Source organism: Rhodnius prolixus, unplaced genomic scaffold (genome assembly GCF_049639745.1).
Source record: "Rhodnius prolixus isolate KJV_2025 unplaced genomic scaffold, Rpr scaffold_2, whole genome shotgun sequence".
In the NCBI taxonomy this organism is placed as follows: Eukaryota; Metazoa; Arthropoda; class Insecta; order Hemiptera; family Reduviidae; genus Rhodnius; species Rhodnius prolixus.
This window is the reverse complement of record NW_027411592.1, coordinates 59,109,270-59,127,731: the sequence shown is the minus strand read 5'-3', so window position 1 is coordinate 59,127,731 and position 18,462 is coordinate 59,109,270. Positions and strand designations below refer to the sequence as shown.

Below are 18,462 nucleotides of genomic sequence, written 5' to 3'. Positions count from 1 at the left end.
AATTAGGACAGATTCAGAATGAGCGGAATTTAAGCTTTCGTCTAAGGAGAAAGTTTTAAGCCTTAATTCTATTATCTACAATAAAAATGAATCTGAAGTTGAAATTCTAAATTTGAAGGAAAGTGAAAGTGTAGCTGTCGAATTTTTGATTAATTGTATTTTCCACTTAAATGAACAATTTATGTAGTTTTAGCGATTTGTTTAACGAATTTAGATTGAAGAAAGTTGACATTTGAGCGTTCGCACATGAATGATTTCCTTTTGTTGTAACTACTAAACACAATATTAGGTATTAACTACTTTCAATGCGACCTCTGCTACTATCAATGATCTATTTATCTAAAGATCATTTAAATTAATTCTACAATATGTCTAATACGCATATCATTTTAATTCTGAGTTACTTTTTTTTTACTTTGATTCATTATGTGGAGTCAGTTTTTCTTTATCTTTTTTCTTTCTCACGCTCTTCTGGTATGATGTAATATCTAGTAATTCTTTGTGAGCCATACAGTGAAGACCATAGTGATGTTGATTCCAGTTGCATTGAATTGTATAGCTACTAAACAAGTATGTTAAATTTCATTATGTTTTCATGATTACCAAAGTTATCATGAAATAAAGTCGAATAAAGTTATTAAATAAACAAAGTTATTAATAAATAAAGTCGAATTCTCCTACTATTATTCTCTTTTAAGTGACCAACTTTTGCTGACGCTCCAATCCCACTGATAATGAGTGTAGGAAAATAAGAATTTCTATTTAACATTTTTAAAAAAACTGTCCTCTATAGGATAGTTAAAAAATTGAAACAAAATTTTAAATTTAAAAAAAAAATTAAGTTTAAAGAGTGTACTGTAACTTGTTTACCTGCTAAGCATGTGTGCTACAATTTGTAAAATTAATCCATTAGTCTTCCACTAATTTTATCGCATAATTAACCAATTCTTTTACTACGTTCGTTTACGAAGATCAAGGATACCAAACTTCTCATTTAATGAAATGTGCGCCCCTCTCCATTGCTTACAATTTTCTAAATGTTCAAAAATATTTTAACAATTAAATTTTGTTTTGATTTTATATTTTATGCAATTGTCCAATTAAAAGCTTTTCTGTTCTGAATCAATTGTTTAAATTTTATTCCTAAAACATAAATAATAACAATTAATACTCATTAAAAGAACATGATGATGATGGATTTGTTTATAAAAAAAAAAATAGAAAATGTGAGCAAAATATGGCCTAGTCACGAATATGTATAAGTTTTTTTTAGCTATTAATCATTACTTAGACAAATTTGGAGGGATTAAAATTTAATATAATTTCTACAATAAAATAGAAAAAAAAGAAGTTATTTTCTCCCCTCCACATTATTGCTTTACTGAATGATCCATACAACCAAGCACTAACATTTCATCGGTGTAGTAGTATGAAGGTGAATACAGAGGTAAGATCAACAACATGGCAACACTGACTGATTTTACTTCTCGCTGAACATTTTGTACATTTGTTGATAGTTTTTAGGGTTGTAAATATATAAATAACATAGCGTTACATTTTACAAATTAGGTTTAGTAAGAACATTAATATATTACCGTTACCTTTATTTAAGTTACGTCGATTAGTAATATCTCGTTGATCATCGTAGACTTTATCTGTAAGTAAACAAAAACTTTTTTTTAAATAAATAATTTTTAGTTTTTGCCCTATATGATTTTTTATTTTTTGGTTTCTTCATCTTCAATAAATAGTGAAAATAAGGTTTCATTACTTAAGATTATCAATTGTCATAGTTTAGCTTCTACTGTCACTATTTTCCTCAGTTATAATTTATAACCTTTAAGATGGAGGTGAATAATAACCTTTAGGAGTTAGCATTTAATATGTGCTAAAGTCATTGACATGTTTCTCTTTGTTGAATAAACCAACAAAATGTTTCATTCAAGTGGATAGAAATGAAAATTACTTTATTTTTAGTAATATAGTGTTGTAAATATATTTATGAGAATTAAGAGTAATGTAAACAGAATATACAAAATGTTTACTTTTTTTTTATTTTTAGGAGCTTGATCTGCTGGTAGAATTTTTGAGGGAGACGCTAGTCATGAGCTCATTGTTATTAAAGTATCCGCCGGGTGAAAGTTCCAAAAATGAATGCCCGTTCACAAACTTTTGAGCTTGAACTGGAAGGCCATCAAGTGGACGAAGCAGTGGCAAGTATATTTCATACTGTACTATTGCATCGATGTCTTGGCAAATTCTGTTACAAACAAGAGGTAAGCTATTCAGTTGGTACGGTGGGCTATGAAGATGTAGATTGTGATTTTATAGATTTCACTTATGTACGCTGTTCATCCTATAATCTTGATCGTACACTAAAGAGTGAAATTACTGGATTTTCCGAAGCGCTGCGTGGTAATGAAGGACCCGGCCAAGGGCAAATATCTTTAGAGTTTTACCAAAAGAAAAAAACCAGGTGGCCTTTCCATACAGAATGTATTCCATGGGAAGTATGGAATGTAAGATTACAATTAATAAAATTGAACAACGAGAATGAAAGGCAATTGTACAGAGAGAAAATTGGCGAACTATTATCGGAGAAAATATTATACATTGCCGAAGTAATGAATCGACATGATTATGTGCCCAAAATGCCAAATCAATCTGAAGTGGACCTCATTTTCGACACTACATATCCCGATTTACAGCCATACCTATTTAAGTTGTCATTCTTAACATCGGGACCGTCCATGAATACCGTTGGTTCAACTATGAAGAAATTAATCAAAGAAACCTTATCATTCTAATTAAAAAAGTTACAAAAAAGCATACCTCTGTGTAAATTAAACAGAAAATTATGTATTATATATAAAGACAATGTAAATACGATTAGCGTTCTTTTCTGTGTTTTTATTTTTTTAGACTTTTTGAATTTAAATATTAATTAAAAATATTTACATCTCAGTTAATTTTTAATTCCTTAACAAATACTATATAATTTATTTATAGTGAGAAAAAAACAAGAAAAATAATTATATTTCATGGTGTAAAATGTCACACAATTGTTTGCTGTAAATAATGTTTGTACAAAACTGAAGTAAAATAATAGTAATTATTATGAAACTATGATTTAAATATAAATATTGTTTAAAAAAAGTACTAACTTTTTAAAACAATTCCTTTCCTTTTATTAGAAATCAGGACTGTCCTTAAGATGCAGGTAACATCCTCAAAAAATATCAATTGGAGTCCTTGTTAAAAAAAATCCAGCTAAGTTTATTTGTGTACATATTTAGCAAGTAAATTATGCTCTTCAGTAGTTTCATTTTTGGACAGTATCAATTGCACTCTGGAAAATGGCATCCTATTAAAGATTTTCTAGCGAAGGGAAATTCTTTGTATATTTTCACTTAACCTATAAAACGTTTCAAAATAATTACCGGATATAGGATAGGTCTTAGAAATTATATACAAGTTATTTTTGTGTTCTAATTTTAGGAACTAAATCAATTTCTGACGGATTTTCATATCTAATAAACCTTTTTTTTTTGGAATGAAAATTAAAGTAATCACCCATTTTTTCAAGAGGGGCTTAACGTCCAACTACCAAATTAGGAGTCATGGACGGAGGCAGCTAGCAAACATATTTTACTGTAAATTTCTTTTATTAACCATTAAATAAAATCGAAGGGCCTAAGACCGGGAATCGAACCCAGTATCACAATACATGTTTAGCTTCGCAGGTATCGCCTCTAACCTCTCGACTACTGTGGCGCCCGGCATCGAATGATAAAAATTGTTATTGCATGTTTATCATATCTTCCACAAACATTTAAGTTATATTGTTGGCAGTTTTTGTCAAAAATGTATTATAAACTAATGAAGAACAAACATACTTCCTAATATAAGTATTGCCATTGAAAAGGTGGCCAGTCGAATTTAATTTTAAAACTTAAGAAATTTAACAGCTTTGAAAAGTTTCCAATTCTGAATTAGGTGAATCCCTTAAAAGTCTTTCCTTTCGGTCATATCCACGACCTACCATAGTTCCTCTTGCCACCAGGCCTATCTCGGCTTGTTTTTCTAGCTGTTCCCTTAGAACTACTGAAGAATATATAATTCACTCACGTGAGCATTTCATAGTCATATCATATCATGGCTGCTTGATTAGGCCTTTCCCTGCAACTCCATTAAAAGTTTCAAATATAGGAGCTTACCTTATTGCGTACTTTTTGTTTTAAAACACCGGTCCATTCTTAGGTTCTCAATAGTGTAGTACTATATAAACGTAGAACTACTTGTTGTTTTAACATACTTAAGCTTCCAAAAATAGAGAGTTCCATAATCTATTATTGCTCTGACCTGTATTAAATATTCTTAACTTGATTTATTTTACTCCGCTAATATAAAACATAATTTACAATGGTATTACTCTAGCAGCTCCAAGGAAAGTGGTTTGGAACTGTCAAAAGATGATGGGAGGTAAGGTTATTGTACATGTAATGTGGGTAAGTCAAGGATAAAGTTAAATGCAATTGAAAAGGCAAAGATTTTCTAAAATTTATAGAAAACCATGGTAGCCGTTTTTTAAGAAAACAAAAAAAACTTAAATTATTACACAGGGTTATCTGAAGGATATCGAAACAAAATGCAGCAAAAATATGAATTTGTGTTTTACTTACCATTTTACAATTCTGAGATATGCTTGGCCATTGAAAAACAACATTTTTTTCTCTTCAAAGTTCCTCTAAACGGATGTGCATGGGAAAACTCGAAATGAAAATCTATTCCTTTGCTGTAATACCCCTGACGATGGTATATGCAGATATTCATTTTAGGATTACTGCAGAACACTTAATCGAGGAACACTTTTATTCTAAATTTCAAATTTATATAGTAACCTCGTAATAGTGCTCATGATAAATCTATCTCCTTTGAAAGTTTTCTCTTTATTGAAATTTTAGGAAAATCTTTGGATGAAATAGCGTCTATTATAACATTCAATTTTATTCAATTCTGATTTATTTCGGATTTTCATCCATCTGCAGTGTTTAGTTTATAAAGATCGTTTATGTTTGTTTCTGAATTTGATGAAACAAGCTTAGGATGAATATTCCAAAACTAGTCAAAATGAAGGAAAATAAACATTGCTACAAAGTTATTATCTCATCATTTAATTGCTTCCATTATTTTTAAAAAAAACAAAAATAAATCTGTACCTCGGAAGGAAAAGGCACCATGTCCATTTTTTTCGATTTTCAGATTTTGGCATCATTTTACAAATTTTTTGTTGCTCTTTCTAGAGGTGTAAAGCACAATGTCGTATGTTTACTATTAAGCGATTTATGTATTTTTAAAAAGCGCTATGATACTTCATTACTTAAGGGTAAAAGGCACTACATGGGCATAAATTTTTTTCACAATGGAGATCTAAATAAAATATTTTAAAATATGGGAGGTTAAGTGGCCATACCAACTGAAATAATTATGGTGAGAAGTACAGGAAAGAGTACAACCGGAAAAGTGGAACAAAAAATGAATTTGGAAAAATATCTTCATTTGGCTCCCCTGTAAAATTTACTTTTTGTGACATGGTGCCTTTTCCCTCCGAGGTACAGAAATATATAAAATATATTCAAAATAATTTTTTTATTTTTTCTGATCGTTAAAATATTTTTTTAAAGCATGAAATGAAATAAGTTAACAAAAGAAGAAGAAATAAGGATTATTGCCAATTTCAGTCATAAATTCACACCTAAAACTTACTTCATTGTGACATTTCTTGCTTTAGACAAATATTTTAATGATCAAAAAAAGAAAAAATGAAAAATAAATTATTTTGAATATGCTATTTATTTTTATCATTTTTTTTTTTTTATGAATAATAATAGCTATTAAGTGAAAAAATAACTTATTATACATAACTTATAATAAGTGCGGAATTAAAATCAAGACAATGACCTATACACACGTCGAACGCAGGGCAAAACAACTGAAAGTTTACAACGTCTCGAAATAGTCACTGCAAGCGACTTTTTCTGCAAACTCTCTGGGGGGCTTACAGATTACCAGAGCATTCTGTGCCCATTCAAAATCTTGCACCGCTTTACGTTATGCATTGCCTAGTTAACTAGGGACGCAAGAGCTTATTTACAAAGAAGAAAAGAGAGCTTTGAATTCTGTGCAAAATGAAATCATGCTCGTACTGTGGAGGTCTGAACCACTAAGGTAAAAAAAAACGGGCATTGCACAAGGGTAGAGAGCTTCTTTTTTGTGTGCCTAATTCCCCAATCTCTAATGCGGAGACCAAACATGTACCAACCACTTATCATTTGGCTGACACCCACCATACCCTTCCGTTTAAAATAGTTAGCAGTCCTAATTGGTAAGATAAAGGAAACATCCTACCAAATAATATTCTTATTGTATTTTAATAAAAGTTTCGAGTTTCTATATTTAATGGCAATTTTATATTTTTCACGAGTATACACGTCGAACGCACCGTAATACGAGATTTGGTTTGACGTGTATACACGTCAAACACGCTTAACTGGTTAATAGCTTTAATTATTTGTAATTAATAAATAAATATATCATATAACATATTTAAAATAATTTATTTTTCTTTTTTTTCTGATTCTTAATTAACTTTTTTTAAGCAAAAAAATAGCACACTAAAATAAGTTTTTTTCTTTTTATTTTTTTTTAAGGGAAGAGAGTTTATTGTTAATTTCAGACACTAAAGATTAACTTTCTACATTGCGATGTTTTGATTAAACCACATACTTGGTTGCCAAATTAAATGATAAATTATTTACGGATACATAAAAATCACATGTAATGAATGAATGTTAATACATCAAACAAAAGGAACAAAGATAAATAAAGAGACAAAACAAGCAACCAATTACTGCGTGATGTTTTCTTGTATGTAAAATAATGTAACACACTAAATAAAAAATAGTAGTAGAGATTACGGAATTACATTTTAAAGCTATAAAGTAGTGAACTTAACAAAGTAAAATTACCTTTAAAGCAACATCTTTTATTAATTACCTTCACTTATATTTATTTTTTGTTTTTAAATCAAGCGGTGGTCAAGTATAATTCTGCACCCTGTTGTGGTTCAGAGGAGAATAATATTTGATCCATTGAACCGTGGAAATTCTGATAGAAATTAGACTTTAGGTGTTCAAGAAATGGCTTCAAAGAATTTCTATTAGTCATGGCCACCACAGCTCCACCCCAACCAGCTCCGGTGATTCTAGCGCCTAGACAACCAGGACCTGTTACAACAGTTTAAACAAAATTGTATTAAACAAAACAAAATGTTTCCCTTAGAAGGTTCCCAATCTAAGGCTTTCACCTCAGCCAGACACTAAATCTTCGGCCATGTCCTCATTGAAGGTGATTTCCCCAATTAAACTTTGGCCTTCTCTTTTTCCTCCCTCTTGCAGGCAATCAAGGGAGGAAATACATTTTTGGGCGAAATTTCTTCTTTCTTTCAGCGGTAATGGTCTTTCTTACCATTGCCGTCTCCTTTCTCGAATTGTCTTCAGCATGTCTTCTTGTACCACAATCATATCTCCCCTTATAACAACCATTTTTTACCCTATTCCGACGGGACTTCCTATCAGATTAACGCCTAAACTCCATCATTCAGTAATGGAGTATCCAGGTTTTACAAAACAGAAAACATAATAATTTAAACCACGGTTTTCTTACATCTGTTTTTTTGTAACGATAAGAATGCTACATATTACTGAATCTCTAAACGTGGCAATCATTGTTTGCACAGCCAACTAAAACTCCATATTGATGTAAAATTAGACAGCTGGAGGATATGTATCCTTGTCGTTGGATACACTTCTGTATTTCACAGTTGTTCTTTTCCTTATAGCAATCGCTCGTTACAGCTAATTGCTCGATTTATACTGCCTTCCCCTTATTCCTACTCAATAACATTAACAGGGTTTCAAAACATATTTAATTCTTACTAACATTTCACAGAAATCATAGTTTAAAGAGGAAGCTACGGCTCTTTCCTTCCATCAAAATTAAAAGACGTCTCCGGGTGGTTCGGAAGTTTTAAAGAATAAAATAGTTTGAATTAAAAAATAGCTCTTTTTAATTCCATAAAAACATCAGTATCATTAAACATTAATATCACGTCTGTAAAATAATTATATGAAGATATACGAGGGTCGTTTGAAAAGTCCGTGCAAAGTCAGAGAGATAGCACCACTGGCGCGTATCGAGGTTATGTTTAGTTAGTAGCATCTCTTGGAAGCACACACACCAAGTTACAGCCAGATCGGTCTATTTCTTTGTGTTTGGCATTCGTTTGAATCGAGGAAGTCGAGTGATTTTCAAAAAATGGACGAAAAAGAATTTCGTGTGTTGATTAAACACTACTTTATGAAAGGCAAAACGCCTCAGGAGACTAAAGAGAAGCTTGATAAACATTATGGTGACTCTGCACCTTCGATTAGAACAGTTTATAAGTGGTTTCAAAATTTTCGGAGTGGCCATATGGGCACAAGTGACGCTGAACGTTCTGGACGCCCTGTTGAGGTTACTACTCCAGAAATCATTGATAAAATCCATGATATGGTGATGGATGACAGAAGAGTGAAGGTGCGTGAGATTGCTAGTGCTGTGGGCATCTCGAATGAACGGGTACATAATATTTTGCATCAACATTCTGGACATGACAAAGCTATCCGCAAGATGGGTGCCGCGATTGCTCACGCTTGACCAAAAACGAAATCGTGTGAAATGTTGCAAGGACGGTTTGCAGCTGTTCCAGAAGAATCCGCAGGACTTTAAGCGTCGTTTCGTCACTGTGGATGAAACATGGATACATCACTACACTCCTGAGACCAAAGAACAATAAACAATGGGTTACCAAGGGGGAATCTGCGCCAAAAAAGGCGAAGACCGTTCCTTCGGCCGGAAAGATTATGGCGACTGTCTTTTGGGATTCGCAAGGAATAATCCTCATCGACTATCTGGAAAAGGGTAAAACTATTACAGGTGCATATTATTCATCGTTATTGGACCGTTTGAAAACCGAGCTGCAAGAAAAACGCCCACGATTGGCCCACAAAAAAAGTCCTTTTCCATCACGACAACGCACCAGCTCACACCTCAGCAGTTGTGGTCGCAAAATTAATGGAAATAGGGTTCCAACTCGTTTCACATCCCCCCTATTCTCCAGACTTGGCTCCCTCGGACTACTATTTGTTCCCCAATATGAAGAAATGGCTGGCGGGAAAAAGATTTTATTCAAACGAGGAGGTGATTGCAGAAACGAATGGCTACTTTTTCAGACTTGGACAAATCCTATTATTCGGAAGGGATCAACAAACTAGAGCAGCGTTGGACGAAGTGTATAAGCCTAAAAGGAGACTATGTTGAAAAATAAAAAAGGTTTACCCCAAAAAATTAAGTAGTTTTTATTTTTGCACGGACTTTTCAAACGACCCTCGTAGTTATTTATTTTTTCGTTAGGTATCCGTAAACTTCACGATAAACTGTTATATTTGGGGAATTTTATTTTTTTGTATTTTCTAGAAACAAAACAAACAAGGATGCCAGGATCTCAAAGGTTTCTCGTACCCCTTTTAAAAGAGAAGGCCATTTTGATTAAACACATTACACCATTTTCATCTTTTCTGACAATGTACACATTCGGCCAACTGTATTTACTGCTTAAAACACTCGACACTTAACGAAAAACATCATTTGGTCACAATGGCTACGGCTTTTACTTCTTTTCTATTTAAAAACTGAGTCACTATTTTAACTCAAGAAATCTAAGTACATTTTTAAAATTTAAAATTTTGAAAATTAGAATTTAAATACAAATTTAAAAAAAAAAAATCAACTCGTACTAACCAGAAATACAAACTTCTACCAATTTATCACATTCTGGATGACCAGCTTCGTACAGACGTGACATTGAGTCGTGCGATTGGGACATCAATCTACCCAGTTCAGCAGGAGAAACGCTAGCTGATGTTGTCAATTTTATCCAAGTATTAACACGTTGTGCTTCCGATACTACGTGCATCACTCTTGGATGAAGTAGATATTTGGTCAAATGTCGTGTATTTGGAGGTAGAGATATTTGTTCAAGTTCAGTAGGTGATACATCCAACAGTTTGCATACCTATTACAAATTAAAATACACATTTTTTTTTTTAAAAAAAAAAAAAGAAAAGTTTATACATTTCCCATTTCCTTTACTTAGAAAGCAAATCACAATAACATCCATCTACTCACTTCATCTTTGGTATAGTGTCCATCATGCAATGAATTGCTGAATATATCTAAAAGTTGATCTAGATTGTATCCTAAAGCTTCCTGCAAGTCAAAAATCTTCAAAAATTTGGTCCAATCAAGATTATTTTGTTTTGCGAGAATCTGTTAAAAAAAAGTAAAATACAAATAAGGCGACTGGAATAAATATATAAAATTAGTAAATAAATAAAACTTAATATTAAAACCTGTATCTGGTTTATTACTATCTTTTACAACTCGTAAAAACAATTTCTGCTATCGATTATGAGGTAGAGAAATTTCGAATACAGCTTTTCGATTATGAGTTTTTACTGAAAATATCGATTACTGAGGTCCCCCGAATTCGAAAAGGTTTTTACAAATTTGACTCTTATGTTTACTTTACATAAGTTAATAACTTTCTCCCTCTCTCTCACAATATATAACCTCTCTAAAATGCAGTATTTCTATAATGTTTAACCTTTCTCTTGTATACTGTTAAAGAGGATATAAATGAGAAGTAAAATTGCGATTTTTATGAAAATTTCATTATGGTAACTTCCTTTTTTACAATGTTCCTTTGTTTTTTCAAGATTTCCCCCCAAAATGGATCCGGATTTTTCAAGATTTCTCCGGTAAACTTCACATACGAGGGTCGTTTGAAAAGTCCGTGCAAAAATAAAAACTACTTAATTTTTTGGGGTAAACCTTTTTTATTTTTCAACATAGTCTCCTTTTAGGCTTATACACTTCGTCCAACGCTGCTCTAGTTTGTTGATCCCTTCCGAATAATAGGATTTGTCCAAGTCTGAAAAATAGCCATTCGTTTCTGCAATCACCTCCTCGTTTCAATAAAATCTTTTTCCCGCCAGCCATTTCTTCACAAATAGTAGTCCGAGGGAGCCAAGTCTGGAGAATAGGGGGGATGTGAAACGAGTTGGAACCCTATTTCCATTAATTTTGCGACCACAACTGCTGAGGTGTGAGCTGGTGCGTTGTCGTGATGGAAAAGGACTTTTTTGTGGGCCAATCGTGGGCGTTTTTCTTGCAGCTCGGTTTTCAAACGGTCCAATAACGATGAATAATATGCACCTGTAATAGTTTTACCCTTTTCCAGATAGTCGATGAGGATTATTCCTTGCGAATCCCAAAAGACAGTCGCCATAATCTTTCCGGCCGAAGGAACGGTCTTCGCCTTTTTTGGCGCAGATTCCCCCTTGGTAACCCATTGTTTAGATTGTTCTTTGGTCTTAGGAGTGTAGTGATGTATCCATATTTCATCCACAGTGACGAAACGACGCTTAAAGTCCTGCGGATTCTTCTGGAACAGCTGCAAACCGTCCTTGCAACACTTCACACGATTTCGTTTTTGGTCCAGCGTGAGCAATCGCGGCACCCATCTTGCGGATAGCTTTGTCATGTCCAAATGTTGATGCAAAATATTATGTACCCGTTCATTCGAGATGCCCACAGCACTAGCAGTCTCACGCACCTTCACTCTTCTGTCATCCATCACCATATCATGGATTTTATCAATGATTTCTGGAGTAGTAACCTCAACAGGGCGTCCAGAACGTTCAGCGTCACTTGTGCCCATATGGCCACTCCGAAAATTTTGAAACCACTTATAAACTGTTCTAATCGAAGGTGCAGAGTCACCATAATGTTTATCAAGCTTCTCTTTAGTCTCCTGGGGCGTTTTGCCTTTCATAAAGTAGTGTTTAATCAACACACGAAATTCTTTTTCGTCCATTTTTTGAAAATCACTCGACTTCCTCGATTCAAACGAATGCCAAACACAAAGAAATAGACCGATCTGGCTGAAACTTGGTGTGTGTTCTTCCAAGAGATGCTACTAACTAAACCTAACCTCGATACGCGCCAGTGGTGCTATCTCTCTGACTTTGCACGGACTTTTCAAACGACCCTCGTATTCATTAAATTTAATTTATAACTTGTATTTTATTCAATTATTCTAAAGTATTTGTTTCAGGGCAATTTTCATGGTTGGAGTAGTCAGTCCTCTTTATACAATTACATTTCAGCGTAATGTACACTTTTACAAACTGCATAATTTTGGTTTTGTGTTCTTAAGTTCTTCCTGGGTATGTGGACGATGTTTAAAAACTTTTTCCTTTATGTACCCCCATAAAGGACAGAATCAGAGAGGAAGTTACGGCAATACCCATCGAAATGTGCAGAAGAGCGGTTGAAAACTTCAGAATTCGCCTTCAAGAGTGCATCGCGGCTGACGGCCACCACCTACGTGATATCATCTTTCAAACTTAATGTAAAAAAACTAGATTCTGTACTGAATTAAACAATATAAACATAATTTCTGTAAGTTGAATTGTTTTTGTTTTACATCCCTTTAAAACCGGTTCATACCTTTTGCCCCACCCTGTATACTCATTCTTATTCTACAATTCTTATTCTATCATCTTAATTACCTGTGTAGCTAGTCTGCACTCAGTAACCCTTGTATTAAATTCAGCTGACTCTGCTTTATTCTTTGTAACCAAACTATGTGCAATTACAAAAACTATACTCTCTGGAAGTTTTACATCCAACGTTCTTATTGGATTGAATTGGATATGTTTTGCACAACCTGCAAATAAAGTGAAGAGTAGATCAAGAGTTAAATTATTGGTAAAAATATTACTATACTATTGGTTCCTAAAACGAGGAATATCACCCCCAAGGCTTTGACAGTCTTAGGTTTAATCTGGGGACTTTTAAAGGAAAATTTTAGATAAAGATGATTTTCCTTAGCCTTTCATAGCTGCAGTAAAAAAGTTATTAAAAGCTTTTCCTTCAACTTATTTGTAATCACAACCTATTTTAGCCCAGATAGAAAGTAGCACTGCTGATCAAAATAGAGCTGGACCATCTCGGCACCAAGTTCATCCTTCCCTCTTAACAAAATTTTTAATGTTATATGCAACGAAAATTCGACGATCTTGTGTTAGATAGGTAATTTTTTGTTAATTTTATTAAATAATTTTCTAGGTACCACGATGTGTCTAATTTGTAACAAAATCCAACAGGTTATTCGTCTTAAATTTCTAATGAAATATAGTATCTTTGCCTTTCTAGTTTGTCTATAAAAAATATTAATATTTGTAGAAGGTGGGGAGTTTTTTGGTGGGTGATGGGCCACAATGGCAAGTAAAGAAAAATGGTTCTCAGATATTTGGTGACATTGATGTAAAACATAGACCAAAAGTTCTGCCAGGAAATCTCTTAAACTTACAAAACAAATTCAGTGTTCTAATAGGTTTGTTTCTATTTCAGTTCAAACCATTGACCAATAACATCGATTAAAGGAAAAGACAAAGTCTCTTGTAATGTTACCTTTAGTTGCAAAATATGCTATTGCTTGGTCCATGCCTCCACCTTCAGTACCGATATATCTTTCACAGGTAGCGCTGATCTCGGCTAATTCATTCTTGTTTACATTCATCTGCAAAAAAAACCAAAAAGAGAAATCCGATAGAATTTGATTTTTAATTTTTAGAATTTAGTATTTTGTTTTTCATCAGGCTCCATCAAAAAAAAGCTTATTCTCCAAACAAAATTAGCATATCTTTCTACAAAAACACGAGCTGTATTTTTCAAATAACTGTTGTTAAACATATATGAAGAACGCACCTTGTTTAATGAAACGGTTGCAAGAAGTGAAGCGCACACTAGAGCTGAAGAACTGGATAACCCTGAACCTGGTGGGATTGTACCGCTTATGGCCATCAACATTCTTGCTGGTTGTTTTTTGCCCAAGAGATTCATGGCACCTTTTATTCCGCATAATATGTAGGCACACCAGCCGTTCTCAGCTGAGATACTGAAAATATTATTAATTATGAAATTACTTCACTTTCTAAATAGATTGAGCAGACTAAGAACTTTTTGTTAATCAGGAAATTTTAGGTAGGTCTCTATTTTGTGTTGTACACGAAGAAAGATACCAAATATCGACTCTGAAGGAGTCCACAAATGCCTTTTCAAAATTATGTTAGAACTTATCTTCTATTAAATATAAACAAAAATAAAATATGTAACCAAACTTCCACACTGATGTTTTAATTTTGTGCTTTCCCCATTGGGTGTTGCATAGAGCAGGCTGTGGCATTAAGAAAAGTAAGGATCTCTTACATCCTTCTTTGTAATGCAGCCTGCAACAGGAATATTTTGACTCTTGGAGATCTACGGACATAATATGCAAAAATAAAACCCTACAATAGGGCGGTACAATAAGCTTGCTTTATTTGCAGAGCCTTAATAACAGAATCAACCTTCTGATCTCAACCACAATATACATTATGATCTCAAAAACATGATTAATTCTTCAAGAATTAATAAATCGTCTCATTTTCAGAAATTCTAGTTTTCTTCAGATTTAATAATTTGTTCAGCCAATTCCTTAGCCCCAATTTAACAGTTATCATTTTTAACTCTTTTTATGATTAATAATAATAATAATAAACATTAATAGCAATAGCAAATATTAATAAACACAAAATATAATTTTTAATAGAAATTAAATGAATACCTGAAATCTTTGCTGCTGATAGTAGAGTCCTCGTATTGTGACTGTAAATTTGTAACTTTTAGAAATTCTCCATCACCAGACAAGGTAGAAGCAGCTATACATATATCCCTGTTAATAGCCATTGGACATACGGAATAACCACAATAATCTACATGTTCACCAATTAGATTCACTCTGCCCGGCACTCTAACATATAATTCTGGATCAGTATTGAATTTACTACGAAAATGTTCAGCTAATCCATCCAATCGTTCTTTAAATATGTTTTGCTCACATGGATAGCCTTTTATTTCTATAGAATCTCCTACAGGACAGTTTGTACTATTAATCACCATGGTAGACTTATTGGACTGTGAACAGTTTAATGTTATACTGTCTATATTTTTATCAATGACCTTCATGTTTTATCAAATTAGAGGGAGGTACCCTCATTCATGAATCTATTAGTATGTTTTTTAACTTATGAACTGGCTTTGACGAACTAGGAAACGTCATCTCCACGTACACGTATCACTAACACTTAAAATTTTAACAGTTTAGGTTACATTCGGCCAGGTTCTCTTTTAAACTTCCTTGTATTCAAAAGGTTACAAGTTCATATTGACCTATTTGTTCTTTTTTTTAAATTCCTTTCTCTAATCAATATTCATACTCTGAATGAATGATCCCTCTTTTCTTCTTTAACACTTCACGAGTATGACTTTGAAGAATTTATTTGTAAGAATTACACAAAATGAGATTACTTCAAATTCTGTTAGAATTTTCTTAACAAAAACTAATCTGACATGAAAAAAAATATATATAAAAAAAACAATCTATCAACTTAAAGGAGAGTGTTAAAAGGAAGATTCTCCAAAAGATTTCACTTTGTAAAACAATTCTTTATGTGATGTAGCAAACGTAGGAACCAATCTACCATATGAGATAATATCTATAAGGCTGACTGAATCTTTACTTAGTGATTTAAATTCAGCTAAGCGATCATTGATTCTAGTTGGTCTATTAAAATGTTGAAATTTCTTGATCGGTTTGGAATTATAAGACATTAAAGCATGTGATGCAACACTTACAGCCACTGATGAAAAAGAATTTTCGATTGGTTTCAACAATAAATCAGTTTCTGTTAAATAATTAGATGCTGTGGCAATTTCATGAATGGAAGAGAAAGTTCCTAAATAATTTTCATGTAACATATTTACGAAAAGCTCCGGTGTAGAAATAAAAGATTCGGCCACCTCAATTGGACAATGTACAAGTTTACCATTTTCCTCTCTTTTTGCATATAATACCCTACCAATTCCGTGGAAAAGATCAATGGAATCACTTTTAGCATTAGCAGGAAGTGGTTGTTTTTTTTTATTTGGCAGTGTACCTTTTACTGACAAAAACTGTAACGTTGTAATTGCATTTCTCAAATCACCTGCACTCGATAAGCTTATGCTGTCTAAATATTCAGTAAATTTACCTTTAGATATTTTCTGTAGTACAGTCAATGTATTTCTCTGTGTAACTGGATTAAACTGAACTGTTTTAACGTTATATTTACATTTAATGTCCTCACTAAATAAATCTCGTGTGATTTTAAAATCTGTCACTATAAACACTAACTTCACATCGTTTACGTTCATGAATTTTTCTAAAAAATTATGAAATAAACTATTATCTTTAAAAAATTGATTTGGTATATCTTTTACCACAACAATTCTACAAGAATTCCTGTTTAATACGTTAGAATATCTGGTAGCTCTTGTAACAAAATCATTAAACACCGATAATTCACTTTGATAGGGTATGTCTGAAATTGTATCTGGATTAAAACTGCTTAACTGTATTTGTGGTAACCATTCACTTAAACTGATGCCGTATTCACTGCACAATACTTTTAAAGTGGTTAATTTTCCACATCCTGGGGGACCATATAGCAAAAGATAAGATGAACCACCTTTTTTTGATTTTGTACCCTCTAACCACCTTTCAACTTCTTCAATTTTCTTTTTATTAACAACTAAATCTACTTTCTTACTTGGTTTCCATTTGTTCAACCATGCTATTTCTTCAACAATTTTATCAATTTTTTTAGGTTTTTTAACTTGTCTATCATCAGTTTTGGGCTTTTTCGTTGGGGGAACAATAAAATTAGTAAATTTTGGCTGAACCCAATTCATTATCAACTAAAACCATTACTTGCACGTTTTGAATTTTCAAAAAAAGGTTACTATTCATTTAGTGCAGGTTTACTATTCTTACGAAAGGTTATATGAAATTATCGAAGTTCAATCGATTTATTCATATATCATTATTGAAGTTCAATCGATTTATTGATATATCAAAAATAATTACCGTTTTAAACAGATTATTTACATTATCATTTATTTTAATAAAACATTATAATTTCGTTATTTAGGTATTTTATTAACACTTTCTAAAACTTTAGTATCATGATTTCATTAAAAAACAAAATAACTGAAAAATACATTTTATTCTTTATTAACAACATTGACAGTTCTTTAAAATGAAATAAAAACAAATCTAAAGTATCGATTAAACATAAACCTTGATTTTACCAAATTATAGGTGCCACTTACGAAACGCTTAAAGAGTGGCTAACTTTTTATGAAAAGTCCGCACGTCGAGTTAGAATAAAAAAAATGAGAAAACTTCGATTCACGCATTATTTAGGACTTTAGCTTTGACTTAATATTAGATATCTCAAAATACTAAAAACATATGTATTTTCTAAGAGGAAATAATTGTGGAATAACAATGCTTAAAATGATTATGTTTGTGGCATAGAAATTGTTTCAATATTTATTTTTCTTTCCTTTTCTTGAAAGAATGAAAATCAAATACTAAAGATTATTTTGTAAATTTTTTTTTTTTATATCTTTTATTTGAAATTTACACCTGCACTCGTGCAGTACAATAAGTAAATATGCTGTGCGTACAATAAAAATGGCGTGGCAATCATGAATGATGATCATCCAGTGATGACCATCATTAGTCTACCAGTTGGTCACGGGGCCAACGGCGCCTCAGCCGTCTTCGGGGGTTGGAGGGAAGTGTGGTTGAGAATAGGTTTGCAGCTAAAGGATTAGGGTGAAATGATAGTTTTTGGTGGAATGTGTTGTAGCGGGTTTTGGCAAGTTCTGGTATAAATGGAATGTTGAGGTCTGTGTGTATGGAGTGGTTACTGACATAAAAGGGAGCGTTTACAATGCGGCGGAGTATTTTAGATTGGAGTGTTTGTAATCTGTTGATGTTAGATCGTTTAGCTGTCCCGTAAAGTTCAAGTCCGTAAGTCCATATTGGAGCAAGAAGGGAAGTGTACAGTCGACGCTTGTTCTGTAATGTTAGTTTTGAGCGTTTGTCCAGTAGTCTAGCAAGGAGTTTGTATCGTTTGTGTAATTCAGCCCGTTTAAGTCTCGTATGAGGGTTCCAAGTTAGTCTTTTGTCTAGGTACAGTCCAAGGTACCGCACATGGTCGGCTGGTGGGATAGGAGTGTTATATAAGAAGAGGTCCAAGAGTTGTTCGTTTGAGTGTGAAGACTATGTGTTTGGATTTGTTTGGGTTGATTTTTATTCGCCATTTTTGTAGCCAGGGTTCTAGTGAGTGAAGGTGAGATTGTAGA

The 18,462-nt window shown here is 32.8% G+C and overlaps 3 protein-coding genes across 7 annotated transcripts; 1 reads left to right on the top strand and 2 right to left on the bottom strand.

The window, feature by feature from the left end:
• Positions 1-416: 416 nt before the first annotated feature.
• On the top strand, positions 417-3,114 carry Atg101 (autophagy-related protein 101). 5 transcript variants are annotated; one of them, XM_074117025.1, is made up of 2 exons: positions 417-570; positions 2,063-3,114. In XM_074117025.1, the coding sequence occupies exon 2, from the start codon at positions 2,151-2,153 to the stop codon at positions 2,805-2,807; it is 657 nt and encodes a 218-aa protein (XP_073973126.1). In that variant the 5' UTR covers positions 417-570; positions 2,063-2,150; the 3' UTR covers positions 2,808-3,114. The 5 variants fall into 5 exon arrangements, with proteins under 5 accessions (XP_073973126.1, XP_073973129.1, XP_073973125.1 ...); XM_074117028.1 differs by lacking the exon at positions 417-570 and adding an exon at positions 1,315-1,447; XM_074117024.1 differs by lacking the exon at positions 417-570 and adding an exon at positions 1,402-1,657 and having other exon boundaries at positions 2,063-3,112.
• A 3,293-nt stretch (positions 3,115-6,407) lies between these two features.
• On the bottom strand, positions 6,408-15,647 carry LOC141448560 (N-acetylgalactosamine kinase-like). Its single transcript, XM_074116986.1, has 7 exons — positions 14,834-15,647; positions 13,936-14,125; positions 13,639-13,747; positions 12,735-12,892; positions 10,288-10,428; positions 9,901-10,174; positions 6,408-7,286 (listed from the first exon to the last, which is right to left on the bottom strand). The coding sequence occupies exons 1-7, from the start codon at positions 15,232-15,234 to the stop codon at positions 7,087-7,089; spliced, it is 1,473 nt and encodes a 490-aa protein (XP_073973087.1). The 5' UTR covers positions 15,235-15,647; the 3' UTR covers positions 6,408-7,086.
• A 22-nt stretch (positions 15,648-15,669) lies between these two features.
• Rad17 (Rad17 checkpoint clamp loader component) lies at positions 15,670-17,100 on the bottom strand. The gene has a single exon (XM_074116996.1). It carries the CDS (start codon positions 16,996-16,998, stop codon positions 15,670-15,672), a length of 1,329 nt encoding a protein of 442 aa, XP_073973097.1. The 5' UTR covers positions 16,999-17,100.
• Between the last annotated feature and the right edge of the window lie 1,362 nt (positions 17,101-18,462).

Coding starts and splice junctions, on each gene's coding strand:
- Rad17 (XM_074116996.1), bottom strand. CDS start 16,998: ATGAATTGGGTTCAGCCAAAATTTACTAATTTTATTGTTCCCCCAACG.
- Atg101 (XM_074117025.1), top strand. CDS start 2,151: ATGAATGCCCGTTCACAAACTTTTGAGCTTGAACTGGAAGGCCATCAA.
- LOC141448560 (XM_074116986.1), bottom strand. CDS start 15,234: ATGAAGGTCATTGATAAAAATATAGACAGTATAACATTAAACTGTTCA. Junction 12,893..13,638: donor AGCATATTTTGCAACTAAAG/GTAACATTACAA, acceptor CTTTATTTGCAG/GTTGTGCAAAACATATCCAA. Junction 10,429..12,734: donor AGTGCAGACTAGCTACACAG/GTAATTAAGATG, acceptor TTTTTTTAACAG/ATTCTCGCAAAACAAAATAA.